The sequence below is a fragment of the Tupaia chinensis genome, unplaced genomic scaffold (assembly GCF_000334495.1).
Source record: "Tupaia chinensis unplaced genomic scaffold, TupChi_1.0 Scaffold144602_1, whole genome shotgun sequence".
NCBI lineage: Eukaryota > Metazoa > Chordata > Mammalia > Scandentia > Tupaiidae > Tupaia > Tupaia belangeri.
Genome location: NW_006204462.1, coordinates 1,683,610 through 1,707,659, shown reverse-complemented (window position 1 = coordinate 1,707,659; position 24,050 = coordinate 1,683,610). Strand labels below are relative to the sequence as shown.

The 24,050-nt window shown below is 49.7% G+C and overlaps 1 protein-coding gene across 1 annotated transcript in view; it reads right to left on the bottom strand.

Annotated features, from left to right (window-relative positions):
- MFHAS1 (multifunctional ROCO family signaling regulator 1) overlaps window positions 1-24,050 on the bottom strand; it is a gene marked incomplete at its 5' end in the record, with an annotated part of 57,556 nt that overhangs the window by 3,852 nt on the left and 29,654 nt on the right. Inside the window, 1 exon segment of the mRNA XM_006167206.2 lies at window positions 9,329-9,455. Coding sequence (XP_006167268.2) covers window positions 9,329-9,455 — 127 coding nt within the window.

The window sequence follows — 24,050 nt, the reverse complement described above, 5'->3', positions numbered from 1 at the left end:
AGATGGTTACCTCGTTATTTTCCCCTTACTGAATCTCGTGATGGTCACACACTTTACATGGCAACAACGTCTTTTAATTATTAGGTCGAGAAATGATGACGTATTTTTCTATGCAAAAATATGTCATGACTTTCCTGACAACCCGATATAACTGGACACTCACAAGTCTGATTATTTTATGATTCCCATTGTGCCCAGGGAAGCAGCTACACAGGAGGATAGGTCTCACTGGAGGTGCTTCTGTACCCTCCGCCCCAGGAGTGCCTTCTCAAGCAGACCTCAAAGGACCTGCTCAATGAAAGGGCAGTCAAGGTGCCACGGGATTATGGCGGCAAGGTGCACAGAGGTACCAAGAGGCAAGGAGAATGCACTACAGCCAGAGGGCTGGTGGTGGCTTTCCAGAAGGGCTGACACACAGTCTTGGCCTCGGGGGCAATGGGCCTCATCAGGCAGCAAGGAGGCAGGGAGAGGTGAGGACAGCAAGCCGGCAGCTGGCTGGGCACACTGTGTGGCCTCCCACAGGCAGGGCGTCCAGGCAGGCAGATGCGAGTCTTACCGAGAAGGGCCTGCCCAGGAAGCCACTCGAGGCTTCACAATAGAATGGGACAGGTCTGATGGCGAGAAAACGCAAGAGGGTAGGAAGGCGGCTGAGCCCATCACAGGGGTCTTGGCAGAAACGGGCTGGGCAGAAGAAGGCACAGAGTGGACGGGAAGCTCCATGGCCAAGCCCACTCATGTCAGCACACAGCAGGTGTTGGTAAAGATGGCGACTGGGAAAGAGAGGAGGGGAGGGGGTCGTGCTGGACTGCGGGCTGGCGTAGAGGGTGCAAAGCAAGGCCGTTGATTAAGATGGACAACGCAGGCTGCAGAAAGGCTCGGGGGCAGAAGCAAACACATCTGCTGGTCTATGCTGGGAGTCCACGGAGTGCCCAGGGGAGCTGCCAGGTACAGGTCAACCTGGGCACTCAGACCAGGTCCTTCCAGGGCAGAGAACAAAGCTCAGGTGAAGCAGAAGCCACACCCAGGGCCTTGCTAACCAGTGTCAGGGTGGCCAGTCCCCAGAGAGCAACTCTCAATACGAATCCATGACCCAGTGCCCATGCCTGACCCCTCCTTCACCTGCCCACATGTTCCAGGTCACATCTGCCTGCCCTCACCACCCCAGAGCCCAGATAACCACTAACAGCCCTGGGCACCCCCATCCCTGAAACCAGGCTCCTGCTCACAGCACCGGCCCCAGCCCAGTGAGGCGCTCCTTCCTCTGGGAACTGTGAGTAATGGCAATGTCTTTACAGCAGGCATCTCCTGACCTGCTGGCCTTACCACACCTCACACATGTTCTATGGACACTCTTGTTTAAAACATGTAAAGTGAGAGATCCACACTGAGACAAGGGCGCTAAACCCAGAGCCACGATGTGGATGACGGGCAGAGCGGGCCCTTGGCGCTGTGTCAGTGTGGGGACGTGGCTAGTGAGAGGCGGCGCCTTGCCCATGTGACGCGGTGTTGGAACAGGAGCTAATGCATCAGAGGTCTCATTCTGAGAAGTGTGTCCAAGCACTTCAGGCGTTCGTGGCTACGGCAGGCAAGAGGTGGCATTAGCCGTCTCCTCTGAAGATAGGGCTGGGGTGCTGATGTGCTTGAGTACCTGCAGGGGGCCCCAGGTACAGACCTCCAGGTCTGCACCCCCAACTGCAGGGGGCCCCGGGTACAGACCTCCAGGCCCACACCCCCAACTGCAGGGAGCCCCGGGTACAGACCTCTAGGCCCGCACCCCCTCCCTACTGCAGGGAACCCCAGGTATAGACCTCCAGGCCCACACCCCCAACTGCAGGGGGCCCCAGGTACAGACCTCCAGGCCCACACCACCCCCATGACTGCAGGGAGCCCCGGGTACAGACCTCCAAGCCCGCGTCCCCCCCACAACTGCGGAGAAAGGAAGCCATGCTTTAACTCATCCCAGCTACATGTGGGTCCCTCCTAGGGCAGGCACCTTGATTAGCAAGCTAAACACTGCGAGGTAAGTCAGCAGGTGGATTTGACTCTACTGTCTATACATGCAGAGAAATCTGTTCTGCCCTTACCTTTCTGTGTCTGTGTGCACACCCCTACCATTCCTAATCGCAGAACCAGCAGCTCACTACCCAGCATCGTCTCCTCTAAGAATTACGCTAAACGCCTTGCCCTAAATGCTACTGACAACCCTGAGGGTTCAGTACTTCTACTGTCTGCATTTTATGGAGATGTATAATCACAGCACTAACTGGAAAGATTCAAATCCAGAAATTGGGATCCAGGGTTTAAACTGCCTTGAGAAAATGAGCACAGACAGCTTTCAAAGCTACGTGCTGTGTTAACCAACTTGAGCTTTTTCCAGTATTGTATTCCTGCATAAAGTCAAAGAACATTTTTTTAAATAATTTTTTTCTCTCCAGTCAGGCTCTAAGATGACTGATACATCAGTAAGTCATGGTAAATTAAGCAAAGGTGTGGAGCGGTTTGCTTATTCTTAACTCTCAAACACCACTTGATTATGGACAAGTAAATGACAAGTAATCTCCAGAAGATGGACACAGTCAGACCTGAAAGTATCAAGGGAAAGAAATGTCAACTGTCAACGCGACCCCACAGGCACCTGCTCTGCAGAACCTCTTCATCACAATCCCACCCTGTTTTCCCTAAACTCTCCAAGTCCTCAGGAGGGCCTTACCTACTCAGGAAACTCTCCGCTCCCAGAACTTGCCCTTAAAAACTGGTGCTCCTAGAGTCACAGACTGCACAGTAAACGATGGCATAAAGGAAAGAAGCACTACCTTTTCCACTTAATTTTCCAAGAAAGTATGGCGGTACCTGAGCAGAGAGGGGAGAAATTCTGGCTTCAATGTGGCTGATGGGAGACTAAGGACTTAAAGAAACACGATACCTCCTAGAGACTAATAGCAGCAATACAACAAGCTGTGCCACTCACTGCTCAGAGCAAACAACGCCGCATGGTCAACGCGACCCCATAGGCACCTGCGCACTCAGCCTTAGCTTCTGAAATACCAGCCTGTCTCCAGGCTCCATGTTCTAAAATTTTGTGGTCAGTGAAGATTTCCCTGTTGTGATAAGGCTGAATTCATTCCATTCCATTGCTTTATTTATTTATTTTTTTTATCAAGCCCACATTGACTAATGTGAGTACAGTTAGACATATCTAGCCTGAGTATCTGGCAAGGGAAAGGCCAAAATTTTCACCCTGTTTTCCATAAAAGACTATTTCAATGAGACTTTAGTACCCTTATATCATAACAATGTAATTTGGAACAGTGAACAACTGGGATTATGACTGAATGGGAGCACTGCAGAATACAGGCTACAAGCCAGGCTTTTAAAAGAACTGACGCAGCGACTCAGTCTTGACCTTTCTGGAAGAGAACACTTAGCCTAACAATTTTCAAAACAGTACAATTCAGCAAACTTTAGAACACAGGACCTGCCTAATTAGAATTAACTTCCTCCTTCAGTCTCTGAGAATCCCCTAGTCTCAAGATGATGGACGCAGTCAGACCTGAAAGCATCAAGGGAAATGTCAACCGTCAGGAAGTAAAATAACCCTTCCCTGCTCCCGGCACGTGCACGGGGCAGTCCGGGAAGGGACCACATGGGAGTGGGCGGCACTTCAGCAGGCCTCGAAGTAAAACCTACTGCAATCTCTCACACAAACATCAGTACTTAAACTAGGTCACTAATTTACCACCAAAGTATGTGCTTTATTGGTAGAGAAGGTGGTTGCTTTAAACCTTTTTGGAAGAAGACAGAGAAACTTTCTGTGTCAGCATGGAGAGCTCAGTGGAGGCAGGAACTCAAGAGCTGTTACAGACGGCCTGCATGTTCTCCCTGCCTTTCCCACTGAGTGTGTGTGTGCAAGTGTGTGTGAGTGTGTGTGTTTGTGTATGAGTGAGTGAGAGTGTGTGTGGAGAGCTCAGTGGAGCAGAAACTCTCAAGAGCTGAGACGGCCTGCACAGTCTCTGCTTTTCTCACTGAGTGTGTGTGTGCATGAGTGTGTGTGAATGTGTGTGTGTATGAGTGTGTGTGTGTGTGTGTGTGTGTGTGCAGAGAGCTCAGTGGAGGCAGGAACTCTCAAGAGCTGTAAGAGACTGCATGTTCTCCCTGCTTTTCCCACTGAGTGTGTGTGAGTGTGTATGTGTGTGAGTGTGCACACACACATACACAGATATGCATTTGTCCCTTGCAACTTCTGATGCCCAAGACTGAAAAACCCCTAAATGTCTAGGGAACAAGCCAGGTGCCATGATGAAGTTCTGAAGAAGACTGCCCTCTCTCTCCAGTAAGCATTCAATGTCTTCAGACAAAACTGTGCTTGGCCAGCAGGTGGCGTGGTGGTTGAAGTGCTGGACTCCCACATGGCCGACCACGGTTTTGAGTCCCAGACGCACAGGCCTGCTTTCTCACTTTCTCTTTCTCTCTCTGGTGAGTGTACATGACCTACAGCAAATTTAAAAGAATAATAATAGTTACATTAAAAATAATTCTTAAAAAGAAAAAAACTGTGTGAGGAATATTACTTATGAGAATGTCCTTAAAACTCAGAAATCTGTGGGAACCAGCAGTTAGCGTAATGGCTATGTCAATGGACTCCCACATAGTCAACCGCGGTTCGCGTCTCGGACCCGGTGGCTTAAATCTCACGCCGGGCGCGTGTGCATGCGTGCCCAAGATCCCGAGAGGAGAATGGAGGAGAAGGGATTGCGGCGTGACCATCCCCCCGGGGGGTGATTTCTCGCTTTCTGTCTCACTGTCTCTCTCTGTCTGTCTGGCGAGCGCATGCGCCCTATAGCGAAAACCTCTCCAAAAAAAAAAAAAAAAACTCAGAAATCTGTTCAGTAACAACACACCAGGCAGGAAAAACGACCTTGAAAGTTACACTGAGAATATTTACTGTCCTCGTGGAGCTGAGAGTTGGATTAGACAAACAAGGCATTGCAAATGGACACAAGGCCTCTTTTTGGGGTGATGAAAATGATCTGAAATTAAATTGTGAGGCTGACAGGTGGCACAGTCATTGGGGTGCTGTATTCTCACATGACTGACCACAGTTTGAGTCCTGGACCTAGCAACTTGCTCTCTCTCTCTCTCTCTCTCTCATCAAATTAAGAAATGATACTGAATAAAATCAAATAATTCTTTTTTTTTTTTTGAGAGATTTTCACTGTAGGACGCGTGCGCTTGCCAGACAGACAGAGAGAGACAGAGAGACAGAAAGCGAGAAATCACCCCCCAGGGGGGATGGTCACGCCGCAATCCCTTCTCCTCCATTCTCCTCTCGGGATCTTGGGCACGCATGCACACGCACCCAGCGTGGGTTTTAAGCCACCGGGTCCGGGACGCGAACCGCGGTCGACTACGAGGGAGTCCAGCAACATAGCCATTACGCTAACTGCTGGTTCCCAAATAATTTTTTTAAGAGAGATAGGAGCATGTGCTTGCCAGATAGAGAGAGAGAGAGAGAGACAGAAAGCAAGAAATCACCCCCCAGGGGGATGGCCACGCTGTAATCCCTTCTCCTCCACTCTCCTCTCAGGATTTTGGGTATGCATGCACATGCACCTAGCTGCCAGGTCCAAGACTTGAACCATGGTCAAATGTGTGGGACTCCAGGAATGTAACCATTATGCCATCTTCTGGTCCCTAAATAAAATAATTCTTTAAAGAAATTCAATTATGGGGACCAGCAGTTGGCATAATGGCTACATTGCTGGACTCCCATGTAGTTGACCATGGTTCGAGTCCCAGACCCGGTGGCTTACACTCATGCTGGGCGCATGTGCGTGCTCGAGATCCCGAGAGGAGAATGGAGAAGGGATTTTGGCGTGGCCATCCCCCCTGGGGGGTGATTTCTCGCTTTCTGTCTGTCTCTGTCTTTCTGATGAGCGTACGTGCTCTATAGCAATAACCCTTCCCCCCCCTAAAAAATGTAAATTATGGTGATGGTTGCATGACTCTGTGAATGTATTAAAAATCATTGAATGGGTGAGTTTCATAGTTCTGTAAATTACACATCAGTAAAATTAAAAATGTATCCTATACAATCTGTGTCATCAAGGAAATCAGAAATGTTCACAGCAACCCAATCAAGCCAACTCGCTAGTAAATGTACAGTCACATCTCAGATGCACACACCCCCAAAACCAGCCCAAGGTACCCAAGGTGTGGATATTCTTGCAGGTCTACCTCCTAATCAGCAAGAGGGCAGGAAGCCCCTGCTGCCCTGCAGGCTGGTGAGGAGGGCATGCCCCTGTCTGTGCTCTTCCTCGGTACTGGTTGGGCCTCAGCCACCACTCGGTCTGTGGTGAGCACAAATCTCCAGCTAAAAAGGAATCGCTAGTGACTCTATTCCCTCCCCTCAGGTAGAATAAAACATTTACAAATATTTTTAAATGAGAAAAAGAAAACCTCGAATTTACAAGGAAAGGTCAGTCCAGTAACACTCATGGACGGTTTTCCTTTTTGTTACTTCACGCAACCCAAAGGGAGGCGGTCAGAGGACTAGTCTGACTTGTCCTGTCAGCTCCCAGGGGGAGGTCTGAATAATGGTCCAGGACTAGTGTGGCCACTCTGCTGTGCCTGGGACCATTCTGGTGACACCTGTAGTGCTGGTCCCCAGTCCCCTACACCCCTCCCCGATTTGAGCGATAAATGATGCGCCAGCATGCTCGAGAGCCAGGGCAGAGGCAGACGGCGATGCAGCATGGCCGGACTCTCAGTGCTACCCAGTGGTTACTGCCCAGAGAGTGGTCTCTGCTGACCAGGGAGGGTCCTGATGGGTCACAAAGTGTACAACGCACTTTAAGAATCTGGGTGACTTTTTAAAAAGTTTTGCCAGAGGGTACATGTGTTCAGCAGAGACACACAGAGAGAGTGAGCACACCCTGTGGGGAACAGTCACACCACAATCCCTTCTCTCCTATCCCTCCTTGCAGGGTTTTGGGCAGGCACATAGATGTACCTGGAGTGTTTTCAAGCCACTGGGTCCAGGATTCAAACCATATAGTTGGCCATATGAGATCCAGCAGCCCTAACCACCATACCACCAGCTGGCTTCGATTCTTTTGCTTTTAAAGATTCATGCCTGGGGGCCAGCCAGTGGCACTGGACCATAGTTTGAATCCTGAACCTGGAAACTTGAAAAATCACTCCAGGTGTGCATGTATACCCAAAGTCCCATGAGGAGAAAGGAGAAGAGACTGCAATGTGGCCATTCTCCCTGGGGTGGGGGTGGGGGGTTCTCACTTTCCCTCTCACTCTCCCTGTCTCTCTCTCTGGCAATCACACACTCTATGGTAAAAACCTTCAAAAGAAAAAAAAAAAAAAAAAGACTCGTGCCCAGTCTCTTTCCTGAAAATTCTGACAGACCAGCCTGATTAAGAAAGCCCAATCTCACGTCATCCTCCTTCAATAGCAACCCTCCCCAAAACCCCAACCTCCCTCTCTCAGGTACTGTCATCCACACTGGCCTTCTGCTGGCGGGCGGCCTCCATGGACGTTCTTCTGTTTGTGCTCACAGATTCACAGATACAGGAGGGTGGGGGCTGAAACTGTGTCCAATGGAACAGCACAAGCATGGGTTTTGAATCCAGCGTGGTTTCACATAAACGGTTATGAAAGAGAATTTTCTCGTTGCCTCTGCACTAAAATAGTGACTCGAAAGAGAAGTCTTGGCAGGAACGTGGACCTTTCTCATTTACAGACTAACCAGGCCGCGGGCCTCCGCTTAACCAAGACCTCAAGGCTGTGTGCTCATGTGCTTCCACAAGTGTCAGTCAGGCTGTAACCTTTGCTCAGGTTGGCATGGGTACGACCTTTCTGTGGCTGCCCAGGAAGTGCACGGAGAGACCCTGAGAGAGCTGCCCTAGCGCCCGACGCTCTCCTGTGCACACGGGCTTGCTCTACTACTCTCTCGCTCGCCAGGCAGCAGAACGACAGATTTCCTGGCCCAGGGACACTCAGGACATGCTGTGCAGCTCCCTCCTCCATATCCTGCCTGACCCAAAGTGCAACTGAGTGAAAGGGACCACAGTCCAAATACATTTTAAAACCGGTAACATTTCAGGTGTTTGATTATGTTCAGGACAGGTGGTATTCTGGTTAATACAAAGTCACTATGTAATTTTACTTTAAAATGTAAGAAATGAGTCAAGATTCCAGTGTGTGAAGGCTCTGTAAGTGACAAATTCCACTGTGTGCATGTCACAAAAAGCACGTCCTGAACATGAGGGCACTGGGAGAGCCTGTCGAGTGTCAGTGGGGCTTTCCAGCATGGGTAATTGGGGTGTTCCGTCTCATCAGACCAGTTTGGAGAAAGGGGCCTTCTTAGCTGAAGCTACTAATAAAGGAGAGTGTGCTGCAGACCCTGGCTGCCGACTCCTACCACAGAGCTTTGTCACACAGCCCACGGTGAGACGGCAGGTCACGGCTCTCGAATGTGAGCCTTCCAAACTCCATACGAAAAGCTCGTATGTGAAAAAAACACAACTAGAAAGAGAAAGTAATTTGCTACGTGACCTGAACATTGCTGTGCAGGCCATGCAGCCAAGCTGCCCTGGGAGACAGGACCCAAGAAGACCAGGCGGCTACTCCTCAAGATTTGCTTTTAATCTTAGTTTAAAAGTGGTTTCTTTGGTTGTCAATACTACAAAAAGCAAAATAAATAAATAAAACACACACGTGCACAAAATCCAAATAGGAGAGTTCTGTCTAGACCCCTGAGCACACGCTCCACCCAGAAGCTGGTCGATGAGTGCAGGTGCCCTCACCAAGTTCTTCTGGGGCCAAGGGCAGAGCTGGCCAGCTGGGTCCTGATCTCCAGGGACTGACCCCAGACCAGGGCCCTGCAGCAAAAACTGCCCATTACAGTTTTCTGCGGCCTTTTTCTTATTTAATGGGCCCTAACTGCTCTTTGAAGTAAGTGTTCACTTAATTCTGTCAGAACAGAGTTAAGACTACCCATCCAAGAAATGTTCTTTCTGGTCACCTATTTGAGCAAATATACTAAAAACAGTGAACTGTACATTCTCAGTGAGTGACTGTGTGAACTGTGAGTGATTTCTTAAAAAAGCTATTCAAGAATGTTCTGACTTCACCAGCAAAGAAACGCTGTCACAGTAAGAAAAAACTGAAGTCCCTATTTTGCTGTGGAAGTGCAGTGCTCAAGTCACGCAGGAAACTGTGTCTGCCCGGAGGCTTTGTGAGGTCTGGGCAGATACTGTCCCGTCACGTCTGCGAGGCCAGGCGCAGGAGCAGGGCTGGCGGGACTTTCAGAACTCACTTGGAGCAGGGGCTGATCACAGTTGGCGTGGGAGGGTAAACCAAGGCAACGTTCACTCGCTCGCTGCCGTTCCTGGGGCAGATGATCTCCGCCACTCCTTCGGGTCTGGGCTGACTCAGCAGCTCCCCTGCAGGAGAGAGAGAGAAGTGCATTCAGATCTGGCTGGTGCTGCAGAGGAGCAGGAGGAACTGTGGGCAGGAGCCGCTCCGTGCGCACGCCTGAAACCGCCACAAAGACATTCTGAGAGTGCGGCAGGCGGCCAGGAAGCCTCGTTTATTGCATGCTAGAGCCAAAGTCCCTGAAGCCCAGAAAGCCAGGGCTGACGAGGAGGAGTGTGCAGGGCCCGCAGCCCGTCAGAAAGACCTTGCACAGACGACCGACCTGGAGCGTGGACAAAGCGAAGAGCAGCCCAGCCTCCCTGGAGAGAGGGCTTCCTGTGTGGAGTGCATGTGGATTTGCCAGCATCCACACCATGGCTAATTAAAATCAAGTGACTAGCTTAATAGATCGCTTTAGTTCCTAAATAAATCACACTCTGCCCACCCTAAATGCAACCTCTGGACATCACTGAACCCTGCAGTAGGAACAGCTCCCTCTCCTGGGTGTCCCTTCTCCCACGTCCCAGCACCCTGGCTGTCCTGTGCTCATGGCCCACACTGTGCTCTCACTCCAGGACTTGACAAACAGCTGCTGGGTCCTGATGGTACCACCTCCTGCCTGCCCTGCCCAAACCAAGGCACGCTCCACAGCCCCGAGAGGCACCAGCCATTGCTTCCACTGCAACCCAGTGTTGTCTTCCCAGGACACACCGCCATGAGGGTACGTGTTCTTAGGCTATTTCCGAAGGCCTCTTCTGCAGAAGCGATCTCACTGAGGGAGACGCCCACCTGCCAGTGCAGAACCCGGAGCTTTAGGCACACAACTCGGCTCATGTTCGCGGTCCTGACGAGGACACGGCTCACAGAGCCTCTGCAGCAGCAGAACAAGAGCGCCAAGGAGCAGATTCAGGACAGGAACCCTAACCCTTCTCTGTGGCCTCTGACCTCTGCCCCACCCTTCACACTGCCCAGAGCAGGGCCTGCTGCTTCAAACCAGATCACATCTTTCCTAGGTGAGAAATCAAAATGACCATTTATTAAAATCTATCTATCTATCTATGAGGGTTTTGCCTTAGTGGGCACACGCTCAGTCGGAGAGAGAGACAGAGACAGTGAGAGGGAAAGTGAGAAATCACCCCTGGAGTGATGGCCATGCCACAATCCCATTCCTCCCTTCTCCTCCTGGGATCATGGGCATACACGCACACGCACCTGGTGTGAGTTTCAAGCTACCAGGTCCAGGACTAGAACTGTGGTCGACCCAGTGGGAGTCCAGCAATGTACCCACTATGCCATCTGCTGGCTCCTAAAACCATTGTTTTCAAATAGTGAACTAAACACTGACATTTATACTTTGATGAAAGATACTAATTTCCTACTCTGAACATTTTTATAAGGCTATGCACAAAACATGCTTTATGGAATTTGAGTTACTTAATCATTTGCTGTCAACTGGCCCCCCCCACACCCCGCCACAAAGACATTCTGAGAGTGCGGCAGGCGGCCAGGAAGCCTCGTTTATTGCATGCTAGAGCCAAAGTCCCTGAAGCCCAGAAAGCCAGGGCTGACGAGGAGGAGTGTGCAGGGCCCGCAGCCCGTCAGAAAGACCTTGCACAGACGACCGACCTGGAGCGTGGACAAAGCGAAGAGCAGCCCAGCCTCCCTGGAGAGAGGGCTTCCTGTGTGGAGTGCATGTGGATTTGCCAGCATCCACACCATGGCTAATTAAAATCAAGTGACTAGCTTAATAGATCGCTTTAGTTCCTAAATAAATCACACTCTGCCCACCCTAAATGCAACCTCTGGACATCACTGAACCCTGCAGTAGGAACAGCTCCCTCTCCTGGGTGTCCCTTCTCCCACGTCCCAGCACCCTGGCTGTCCTGTGCTCATGGCCCACACTGTGCTCTCACTCCAGGACTTGACAAACAGCTGCTGGGTCCTGATGGTACCACCTCCTGCCTGCCCTGCCCAAACCAAGGCACGCTCCACAGCCCCGAGAGGCACCAGCCATTGCTTCCACTGCAACCCAGTGTTGTCTTCCCAGGACACACCGCCATGAGGGTACGTGTTCTTAGGCTATTTCCGAAGGCCTCTTCTGCAGAAGCGATCTCACTGAGGGAGACGCCCACCTGCCAGTGCAGAACCCGGAGCTTTAGGCACACAACTCGGCTCATGTTCGCGGTCCTGACGAGGACACGGCTCACAGAGCCTCTGCAGCAGCAGAACAAGAGCGCCAAGGAGCAGATTCAGGACAGGAACCCTAACCCTTCTCTGTGGCCTCTGACCTCTGCCCCACCCTTCACACTGCCCAGAGCAGGGCCTGCTGCTTCAAACCAGATCACATCTTTCCTAGGTGAGAAATCAAAATGACCATTTATTAAAATCTATCTATCTATCTATGAGGGTTTTGCCTTAGTGGGCACACGCTCAGTCGGAGAGAGAGACAGAGACAGTGAGAGGGAAAGTGAGAAATCACCCCTGGAGTGATGGCCATGCCACAATCCCATTCCTCCCTTCTCCTCCTGGGATCATGGGCATACACGCACACGCACCTGGTGTGAGTTTCAAGCTACCAGGTCCAGGACTAGAACTGTGGTCGACCCAGTGGGAGTCCAGCAATGTACCCACTATGCCATCTGCTGGCTCCTAAAACCATTGTTTTCAAATAGTGAACTAAACACTGACATTTATACTTTGATGAAAGATACTAATTTCCTACTCTGAACATTTTTATAAGGCTATGCACAAAACATGCTTTATGGAATTTGAGTTACTTAATCATTTGCTGTCAACTCCAAACTACTTCAGAATTGAAACTGGCATCATTAGCATGTCTCATAGATAGCTGTGTGTGTCAGAACTGTATCCCCACACCAGTTAGGAAGAGATCCCAAATTTAAAAAGCACAAGTTAAAGATGTAAACATCAGAAGCTATCAGAGTGATGGAACGGGCCAAAGTAAGGCCCACTGGAGCAGGCCTGAACTGGAGTCTGCAGCACAAACCGCACTTGTAAGTCGGAAGGTCTCCAAACCCAACGGTGTGGTGCCAAGCCCCATGAGAGTTGTGTCTTTAAACAGGCCAGCCGTGGAGTGTGGGGTACTGAGGGAGAGGGTGCTCTGAGCACCTAGCCTGGCAGCACCCCTTCTGGGGCTGCCTCACTGCCCCTCCCCACCCCCCGGTATGTACAATGCCTTATTTCAGCTCTAAGAGCATCCCCGAGGCCAGAACGCAGAACAGGCTTCTCGAGTCCCCCTGAGAATGCCTGCTCTCCTGGTCAGAATCCCATACAGGCCTCAGCTCGGTCTGCCTGAGCCCCAGGGTAACTAGGCAATGCCAAGCTGTTGTCCTTGGCGCCTACTGGGTACTACTGGTTTATCTGATGGGCATGTGAGGCTCTTGGTGAGCAGAAGGCCAGCTTGCCAGAGAATCTAAAATGCTTTGTGGCAAACAGTTACAACCTGGTTACCAATTTTGTTTTTTCAGACTTTTGCTATAAAGGCACATGTGCTCACAGAGACAGAGAGACAGAAAGCAAAAAATCATCCCCCAGGGGGGCGGCCATGCCACAATCCGTTCTCCACTCTCCTCTCGGGAGTTTGGGTACACACGCACCTGGTGTTTTAACCCGCTAGGTCCAGGACTCAAACAGTGGTTGATTATGTGGGAATCCAGACAAGCTACCAGGTCCAGGACTAGAACTGTGGTCGACCCAGTGGGAGTCCAGCAATGTACCCACTATGCCATCTGCTGGCTCCTAAAACCATTGTTTTCAAATAGTGAACTAAACACTGACATTTATACTTTGATGAAAGATACTAATTTCCTACTCTGAACATTTTTATAAGGCTATGCACAAAACATGCTTTATGGAATTTGAGTTACTTAATCATTTGCTGTCAACTCCAAACTACTTCAGAATTGAAACTGGCATCATTAGCATGTCTCATAGATAGCTGTGTGTGTCAGAACTGTATCCCCACACCAGTTAGGAAGAGATCCCAAATTTAAAAAGCACAAGTTAAAGATGTAAACATCAGAAGCTATCAGAGTGATGGAACGGGCCAAAGTAAGGCCCACTGGAGCAGGCCTGAACTGGAGTCTGCAGCACAAACCGCACTTGTAAGTCGGAAGGTCTCCAAACCCAACGGTGCGGTGCCAAGCCCCATGAGAGTTGTGTCTTTAAACAGGCCAGCCGTGGAGTGTGGGGTACTGAGGGAGAGGGTGCTCTGAGCACCTAGCCTGGCAGCACCCCTTCTGGGGCTGCCTCACTGCCCCTCCCCACCCCCCGGTATGTACAATGCCTTATTTCAGCTCTAAGAGCATCCCCGAGGCCAGAACGCAGAACAGGCTTCTCGAGTCCCCCTGAGAATGCCTGCTCTCCTGGTCAGAATCCCATACAGGCCTCAGCTCGGTCTGCCTGAGCCCCAGGGTAACTAGGCAATGCCAAGCTGTTGTCCTTGGCGCCTACTGGGTACTACTGGTTTATCTGATGGGCATGTGAGGCTCTTGGTGAGCAGAAGGCCAGCTTGCCAGAGAATCTAAAATGCTTTGTGGCAAACAGTTACAACCTGGTTACCAATTTTGTTTTTTCAGACTTTTGCTATAAAGGCACATGTGCTCACAGAGACAGAGAGACAGAAAGCAAAAAATCATCCCCCAGGGGGGCGGCCATGCCACAATCCGTTCTCCACTCTCCTCTCGGGAGTTTGGGTACACACGCACCTGGTGTTTTAACCCGCTAGGTCCAGGACTCAAACAGTGGTTGATTATGTGGGAATCCAGAGACATAACCATTATGCCATCTGCTGCTCCTACCAATTCTATTAAACAAACGAGTTTCCTGTCCCCAAGATCAAGTGTCAAGTCAGAAACTCACTGTGCAGGGTGCTCTGCCTGGTGGCATCACTAGCCCCAGACCCAGCACCGAGGTGGACGGCATCTGCAGTTTCATACACGGGAACCCAGTGCTGATGTAACACCAAGCCACAGAATAGCCATTCACAAACAGCACATCTGCACACTCCAGCCAGCTACTCAGGGACGAGCATCCTGAGAGTGTGCAAAATGCACAGCTCCTTGACTAAGAATGCAAGAGACAAGTTTTCTTCTCAAACCTATCGTAACTAAATGCAGAGTGGTTGAAGACATGTGCTGATTTCGCAGAAGAGCAGATGCTAATCATCCTCAAACTGAACACAGCTGACCTAAAACTAAAGCACAGCCTTCACTGAGTTAACTCTCCTGAGACCTTGCTGCACAAGGGCGGTCAAAATCGGGCTGCCTGTCACCACTGCACAGCCCACGGCCAGCTGGATTCTGAGCCTTAGCCCCACTGGCTGCACGCAGCAGGGTGGGGGATGAGTTGAGGAAGGAGCACTGCGGTGTGACGAGGCCTGGAGGGTACACACATGATCTGTCCCTCCTCCTCCCTGTCATGCACTTGCACAGGCCCTCTGACATTTTTTAAAAAAGGGAAAAAAGAAGTGAAAATAATATTGACAAACTTAAGCACTAAAATTTATGAGATCGATAATTCATTTCTTTCAGGAACCATCTATTCTGGGTACTAACTGGTATTAACAATTTTTCCTTTCAAGGAAATTAAACATGGGAAAAGGAGAGAACAGAATGGAATAAGGGTTTTAAGTTTATAAGTTTTGATGCGAAATTAACCGAGAAAAATCAAGTTGTTTCTTCCTGAGCCTCAACCGATGTAATTTTTTTTTAAGTTTTTTGCCATAGGGCACATGTGTTCACTGGAGAGAGACAGACAGAGAATGGGAAAGCAAGAAATCACACACACACACACCCCGCTGGGTGGTGATCCACTCTCCACTCTCTTCTCAGGATTTCGGGCATGCACGCACACGCACGTGGTATGAGTTTCCAGCCACCATATCTAAGACTCAAACTGCAGTCAGACATGTGGGAGTCCAACATCTATATTTTTTAGAGAGAGATTTTTGCTATAGGGTGCATGTGCTCACTGGAGAGACAAAGAGAGACAGAGACAGAGAGTGAAAAATCTTCACCCAGGAGTGATAACCATGCCACAGTCCCTTCTCCTCTACTCTCCTCTCAGGATCTGGGCATGCAAGCACATGCACCCAGTGAATTTCTAGCCATCGGGTCTGGGGCTCAAACCATGTGACATAACCATTACACCATCTGCTGGTCCCGGGAGTCCAGCATCTTAATGACCACGTCCATCTGCTGGCCCTACCAGTGTAAGTAATTTAAAGATAAAATTGTCACTCACATTGTGAAGAAAATGTGGTCGGGGGACCAGCAGTTAGAGTAATGGCTATGTCGCTGGACTCCCACGTAGTCGACTGCGGTTCAAGTCCCGGACCCAGTGGCTTAAACTCACACCAGGCGCGTGTGCGTGCGTCCCCAGGATCCCGAGAGGAGAATGGAGGAGAAGGGATTGCGGCGTAGCCGTCCCCCCTCGGGGGTGATTTCTCACTTTCTATCTCTCTGTCTCTCTCTGTCTGTCTGGCGAGCGCACGCGCCCTATAGCAAAAAAAAAAAAAGAACCCTCTTAAAAAAAAAAAAAATGTGGTCTGTAGGAAAGCCCTGTCAAATGTCAAGGACTTACATTTGACCCAGCAGCCCAATTCCCCGCGTCCCTTGCCCTGTGCACTGCCCCCACCCTGTCCGAGTCTGTCTCTGCGGGCAGCAGTGAGACACAGACCCTGGGCCTGGGACTGTCTCCAAGCAGGACAGGACACAGCAGAGCAGAAGCTCCCTGCCTGCTGAGAACGCACCCTCTAGTGGACTGTCACTCTTAACCTTCCTCTCCCCTGGAGGGAGCCACTGACACCCAAAATCTAGGTGCAGTCCCATTCTCCCCACCCACACTGCAAATTGACCTGCCTGGAAGCCCGATTCAGTGACATGCCTCATCTCATGCAAAGGGTAACCCTTAAAAAGTCCTAAAGGAAGCTGCCATGTATTAATGTCTTCTCATAAATCTTTTCGTAAAATGACCCACTCTCCATATTAAAGCAGTTTCACACTGGACTGTTTTAGCAAGGTACCAAACAGTGATGTTATATGTCAACTTCAATTTTTTTTGAGAGAGAGATTTTTGCTATAGGGTGAATGCACTCACCAGAGAGTCAGAGACAGAAAGCAAGAAATCACCCCCCAGGGCAATGGCCACGCTGCAATCCCCTCTCCCCCATCCTCCTCTCAGGTTCTTGGGCATGCACGCACATGTACCCAGCATTAATTTTAAGCCACCAGGTCTGGGGACTCAAACTGCGGTCGACTCTATGGGAGTCCAGTGAAGTAACCATTACACCATCTGCTGGTCCCAAACTTAGATATTAATAAGCTCAACAGCAGAGCCAGTGGGTACTGTGACATATAAGGCACTGGATCCTACATGGTCAGCTTTACAGTTCAAGTCCCGGATCTGGCAGCTTGAAAATCAAGCCCTGTGTATGCGTGTGTGTACCCAAAATCTCAAGAAGAGAATGGAGAAGGGACAGCAGTGTGGCCACCCCCTCTCATTGTCTCTCTCTGGCAAGTGTCCTATGGCAAAAACCTTGAAAAAAAAAAAAAAAGCTCAATTATATGTAGTGTTTTAATGTCTACACTCAACTCTAAATAGTCAAAAACAGTAAAATAAAGGGAGATATAAAGGCAAAGCTCTCTGATAAAGGTCAGCAAATATGTGACATGTCCCAAAGGACAGTGCTGGGAGCTGACAGCAGCCCGGACAGGGACACTGTACTGCCTGGGTGGGGCCCTCACAAAATGCTCTCCCTGCGGGGAGTGAGTGTGGCTCTGTGGGCAGGGCTCTGGGGGGTCCAGTAACCCGGATGCAAAGAAGGCCCAGAGCAGCTGGGCTCCACATTCCCCACCTCCCCACTACGTGTTCAGCAGCATGGAAGGTTGGTCTCACTGCTCTTACCCCAGAGTAAACGTCCCTCATGTTCGCCACAGTTCTGGGAAACATGCCACCTGCCGGTGATTCCAGGTAAGACTTTCCACATTTAGAAAACAGAGAGGTGATGGGGCCAGCAGGTGGCACAGTGGGTAAGGTGTTGGACTCCCATGTGGCCAACCGTGGTTCGAGTCCTGGACAAAGTGGCTTGAAAGCTATGTCACATGTGCGCGCGTGCCCAAGATCCCGACAAGAGGATGGAGGAGAAGGGATTGCGGCGTGGCCACCCCCTGGGGGTGATTTCTCACTTTTTTTTTGTCTCTGTCTCTCTGGTGAGTGCACATGCCCTGTAGCAAAAATCTCTCAAAAATAAAAGAAGTGTGTTCTGGGTCAGAACTAGAAATTAAATCCCTCCTTGATCTCCACAGGAATACAGTTAAAAATCCTCAGGACTTTATCACTGAAGGGGCTGAAGGAAGAGGCACGAGAGAGGTCCAGCGCAGGCCCGGACCCAGAGCCGCTCTGCTGGCTGGGTTTGGGAGAGCAGCCCCCACCAGCGTGGCCCCAGCCTCTGTCCAGATAGCAGTTGGAAACTAATGCCCACAGGACACAGTGAGGCACAGTTCGAGGTGACGTGGGGGCACAAGCAGACGAGCAGGGACAATGGCGCCCCCGGCCTCATCTCTGCCAGGGTGGCCCACGATCCTAAGTCAAGTTATCCTTGTCCTAAAATGAATATTTTTCTTTGGAGAGGTTTTTGCTATAGGGCGCATGCGCTCGCCAGACAGACAGAGAGAGACAGAGACAGAAAGTGAGAAACCACCCCCCTCCCCAGGGGGATGGTCACGTCGCAACCCCTTCTCCTCCATTCTCCTCTCGGGATCCTGGGCACGCACACACACTCACCTGGCGTGAGTTTCAAGCCACCAGGTCCGGGACGTGAACCGCGGACAACTATATGGGAGTCCAGAGACATAGCCATTACGCCAACTGCTGGTCCCCTAAAATGAATATTTTTCTTTAAAATTGGAAAAAAAGGGCCCACAGATGTCCTCACCAGACATGAGCTTCAAACGTGTCACTTGCTCTTTTAAGAAAAGGTACCGCCTTCTTCAAGACATGAATCTATTCACACTTCACCAGTTTTCTTTACGAAACACAAATGAAATATGCACAGGCACCTATGTCATGCCTGTCACTGTTTAGAACTTCTCCATTCTCCTCTTGGGATTTTGGGCACACATGCACTCGTGCCCAGAATGGATTTCAAACCACCTGGTCTGGGACTTGAACCGTGGTCTCCACGTGGAAATCCAGCACCTTAATCACCACCCACCAGCTGTTTTTATTGTTTTTTTTTTTAAACATACTGCTTCAACTCCCATTCTTTCTCACATTTAATCCTTTGAATGAATAATGGCATTTTCTAGGTTAATTCATTTTAAAAAATCACAAATAGTCCCATAAAACATTTAAAAACTTTTAAAAAGCTACTTCCGCAGTAAATACCATAATGGCAAGATCACAACAGGATGTCCATGAAGCAGCAGAAACCCGCCCCCTCTGCAGTAAAGGGTAGCAAGTAACCCCTAACGGTCACCGTGGAAGCACGTGTGGGGCTTCGTGACATCAGCACCACCACATGGCACCCTGGGTAGCAAAGTCCAAACCTAGGCACACACTCAGACCAGGCATGGGAGAGCTGCCTGGAGAGCCCCGTGCTGGCACCACACTGCCGGGCACTCCCCCAGCCCGCCTGGTCTTGGCCTTGACCTTTTCTTTCTTTACCTCTGCATTTCCCTAAGATTTATTAACTAAAGCACACTTGCCCCTGTGGAGAAGTGGGGGAGGCTGCGACCATCACAACTGTCTCACTGCCGCAGCGGAAAACTCGCAGTCCACCCGCCCCTGCTTCCTCGGGGCTGCCCTCCTCTCTCCCAGCACTGAGCGCTCAGGCAGAGTGCTTTCTATCTTCCTTTCCTAACCATTGCTGACCCACAATGGGCCCATGGTGCCACTGTCCACACGGATAAAGAACCTGCCACCTTCCCACGGCCATGCTGCCCGAGGACGGCCGCCTGTCGCCTGGACCTCTGTAGTTTCCTGTCCCAGGACCTCATTTCCACCTAGGCACTTCACCCTCCCATGTAGCTTTAAAATATTTCATTGAAAACATTCTCAGTTAAAAACCCCCCAGTGGCTCCCCAGCCCCTGGAGCTGGTCCCTCTCTGACCCCATCCACACTCTCCCCAGTGAGGGCTTCCAGCTGAGTCTTGACGATGAGGAACCCACTGGCTCGGGTTCTCTGACCTGCTCTCTGGCCTGGATGCTCTGCCCTCATTCCAAGGCTCACCCCGGCACCCATCAGCCTGTCTCCCCACGAGGACGGACACCCTCAAAGCACAGCTTCCTGCAGGTGCAGCACTCGCTCACTCATGTCTGCCTGTCAGTGAGTTCATCGCAGCCCAGGACATGCCATGCACAGACACAGGGATACATCCATGCCAGACAGAGGAGCAGACTCGTGAACCCCAAATGCCTCTCTCCTCCAATCATGCTCGCTGAAAACACCATCTTGGACTTCTCCGATGATTGCTCAACAAAATGAGGCTAATCCCAATGATTTCAGAAAGAATATTTGGAACTAAAATAAGACACTGGTCTTGAGATGCACCTGGGCAGTGCTGGCTAAGAGCCCAGGGAACAGGTAAGCGTGAGCTCACGGTCTGCTCAATTTCCACACGTCTGCAACTGAGACGCTGACAGCCTGTATTCTGGACTCTTCTCAAAGCGCCTGCACAGTGGACAGGCACGGGGGCCCTCCTGGAGCAGACGAAGGCTTGGTTCATGTCCAGAATGATGAAGATGTGGCCCTCTGGGGCAGGGGCCAGGCGGGCTTCTGCACATTACAGGGCTTCTGGCTTTTACCCAATTCCAAATTGTTGGCTATTTCTGTTCTTAACCACAGCCTCGGAACAGGATAAAGGCAGGGATTACAACATTTTGGAAGAACAGTTAATAACAGAATTTAAATATTCCTTATGTGTAGTGCGAAAGCCAAAAGCAGACAAGGCACGGGAAGACCTCACACCCGCAGATGTCATCCGTGTGGTGTCCCTGGACAGGGTATAGGGGAGTGCAGCAAAGGGATGTGGCCGTCTCTCAGTGGGACAGTGTGGCTTTTATTTCTACTGCTAAGCATAAACACATGTTGTTTCCATAATTACTAAAATATAAGTGCTATTCCAAAACCGGGGCCTGTTGGACCCACAGACAGGAGCCAGACCAGGGAGAACCCGAGGGACGGAGGCAGCCCCTCCCCAGCCCACCACAAAACACTGCACCGCAGACCCGGTTCAGGAGGCACTGGCCCAGGCCCCTGGCTTTGTCTCCAATAGAGTCGCTAGAAGTTACCTGAGATAAAAATTCTCAGAATTACATGGGATCTGCTTAAATTGTATAAAGACAATACAAGCTGGAATAAGAATCCGCTTCTGATGAGAGCTGAAGGTTACTTTCTAAGAAAGAACAGCAACCTACACTTAGAAGCATCATGAATTAACTACCCATGAGGATGCCTTGTTACACTTGTATAAACCAATTTGCAACGAATTCCCCGCACATCCCATACCTTCAAGAGTGTTTACAGTTCCAAGTATCACAAATGGTGAAAGAGTTCCACCCAGCACTTCACACAGCCCAGGTCGAATCCACACCATCACTGGTGGCACACTTGGCGACAGATGCAGTGTGGTCCGCGGAGCTGACCCCCCTCCAGCTCCCACGTCTGACTAAAAAACAGACACCGAGATTGCTTGAACGCAGCACACAAGCATCCCTCCCTGGTTGGGGACTCTCCGTCCTGGGATAAAGGGTGAGAAAGATGACACCTTGACCCCAGTGTCATGGGCTGGAAGAGTCCCCAGAACCACCGTTCCTGTAGATGCCCCCTCGTTGTCGGTCCCTCAGCTGGGCTCCGAGGCTGTCCCGGCTAGCACCCAGGGGACCAAAGCTGCCCTGTGACCTGCTGTATTGTGTCTGACCATCGCACTCCCCTAGTCTTCCAAGTGAGGGTTCTGACTCCAATTTACACACGGCAGGACCACATGAGGGGCGACTCTGAAGACTGGCCTGGCTTCAGCGCTACACAAATAGGGGCTGGTGCGTGGAAGAAAGTAAGGAACGAAAGAGAAGTCTCATACAAAGTCTAGACTTTTCCCCTAGGTTTACAATAAACTATCAAACTTCCATTTAATACATTACTTTATAAGCCTTCTCTGCTTAGCATACATGCTGGTATTTTACCACGAAAATTATAGGTCTCATCTCCAATTAGTGACTTTCCTTTTTACCCATACTTAACATATTTTTCATTTCTACCATAAGACATCTTATACCTTTTTTTTAATAATTATTTTATTGAACTTTATTTATTTTAATTTGACCAGAGAGGCACAGACAGAGAGAAAGAAAAAGTGAGAAGGCAAGCCACCAGGTCCGGGACTCAAACCACAGTTGGCCATGTGGGAGTCCAGCATGGCCTGGCTTCAGCGCTACACAAATAGGGGCTGGTGCGTGGAAGAAAGTAAGGAACGAAAGAGAAGTCTCATACAAAGTCTAGACTTTTCCCCTAGGTTTACAATAAACTATCAAACTTCCATTTAATACATTACTTTATAAGCCTTCTCTGCTTAGCATACATGCTGGTATTTTACCACGAAAATTATAGGTCTCATCTCCAATTAGTGACTTTCCTTTTTACCCATACTTAACATATTTTTCATTTCTACCATAAGACATCTTATACCTTTTTTTTAATAATTATTTTATTGAACTTTATTTATTTTAATTTGACCAGAGAGGCACAGACAGAGAGAAAGAAAAAGTGAGAAGGCAAGCCACCAGGTCCGGGACTCAAACCACAGTTGGCCATGTGGGAGTCCAGCACCCCAACCACCATGCCACCTGCCAGCACCAAGACATTTAATACCTTTCTAGTGGTACATTTTAATAAACATATTATATTAAATGTGACTTTGATGAATCTTTTTTAATCTTTTTTAATACCACTGCATGATGGGTTTAATGAAACAGCTGAAGTGTTATATGGTCATTCTATTGTACTGTTTTAAACTACTACACAGTTATGGGGAAATGTTAGATTTTAAAAATATAACCAAGATGAAACTACATAGTTACGTCCAATGAAATACTAGAAAACAGTGAGTTAATAATATAAGACGATTTTTCATACAGGCTAGTCATCACTTTGCTTTTAGGAACCAAGAAGTTGTTGTCTTCTTTAAGTTCGAACGTTCTGGTAAATCCAGCCATTTCTTAGCCTCTGCAGCTCTCACCTTGGGTTGCCGGAATATGTGGGCAAAGAATCACAGTTTTTCTTCTGGTCTCAGGGAGCAGCAATGGCGATGCCGTGGGCCTCCCCACAGAAGCCCCCTTTGAAAGTGTCTATGACATTGTCCAAGTGTCCACGGATGTCCTCACACTCTGCAGTATGGGTTCCAGGCAGTTACAGCAGGCGCTCCATGGCGTGGCCCGCTCGGGTCCCTGGGTCTGGTGGACCCGTGGTAGAGGCAGTACCTGAACCACAGGGCCAGCCAGAGAACTTGGGTCCAAGCTCTGACGGCGATAACCAAGCATCAGGGACTGGCGGGACCATGGCACCACTGACCCAGCAGAAGCTGCCGGCGACTTCCGAGCTGTTTCCCTAAAGTCTATTATTACAGCACAGCTACAGTTAGTACTCTTGCCTCTGTCTTCTTGAGTAGGGACATTTGTAGCTTCTCTAGGGCATGCATTTTGAAGCAGAATATATGGACTGCAGATGATGCATACCCGTAATTTTATGATAAACTATCTTCTCCCAAAGGATAGTAAAACTTACCCTCGCGGGTCGATCTATGTATTAAATTATTGCTATTTCCACGGCTCAGTTTGACAGACTTTCTAACGTTTTGCCAATCCTATTATGAAAAGCCATAGCTTGTTTTAGTATACATTTTCCTGATTATCACTGAAATTACCATTTACAAAACGTTCATTGTTAAAAGCAAAACAAAACACTGGCCTGCCTTAATGTTGAAGACCAAAAGTGACCAGATCTCATTTGCTCTCCAGGACAGAAGCCTGGATGCAGACAGAACACCGGAGGCTCCAGGAGCTCAAAGCCCTAGGCTCTGCCTAAGGCCAGTGGGCATCTTCATGAGGGGCTGCTGTCTTTAGATGATGAGAAAAATACTCAACAGAAAATGGATAAGGCTCTTACCCTTACAGTACAACTTTTTTTTTTTAAGAGAGATTTTTACTGTAGGGTATGTGTGCTCCCCAGAGAGACAGAGAGCAAGACATCACACCCAGGAGGGTGGTCACACCATAAGTCCTTTCCATTCTCCTCTTGGGATTTGGGTCATGCAAGCACCTGGTGTGAGTTTTAAGCTGCCAGGTCTGGAATTTGAACCGTGATTCACTATGTGGAAGTCCAGTGACACAGCCATTACAACATCTGCTGGTTCCATAGTAGGACTTTTTAAAAAAGTAAGACAGTGAAAAGCGTGCGCTTCCACTGCAGCCAGCAGCCACAGGCCACACAATGGCAGAGCTCCCCACTGAGCAGCACCAGGGCAGTTTTCGCACACAGGACTGGTTTGTAAGAAACTGGTTACATCAAATTATCACATTTTTCTGAAGGTAACAGGAGGCTTTCCTGC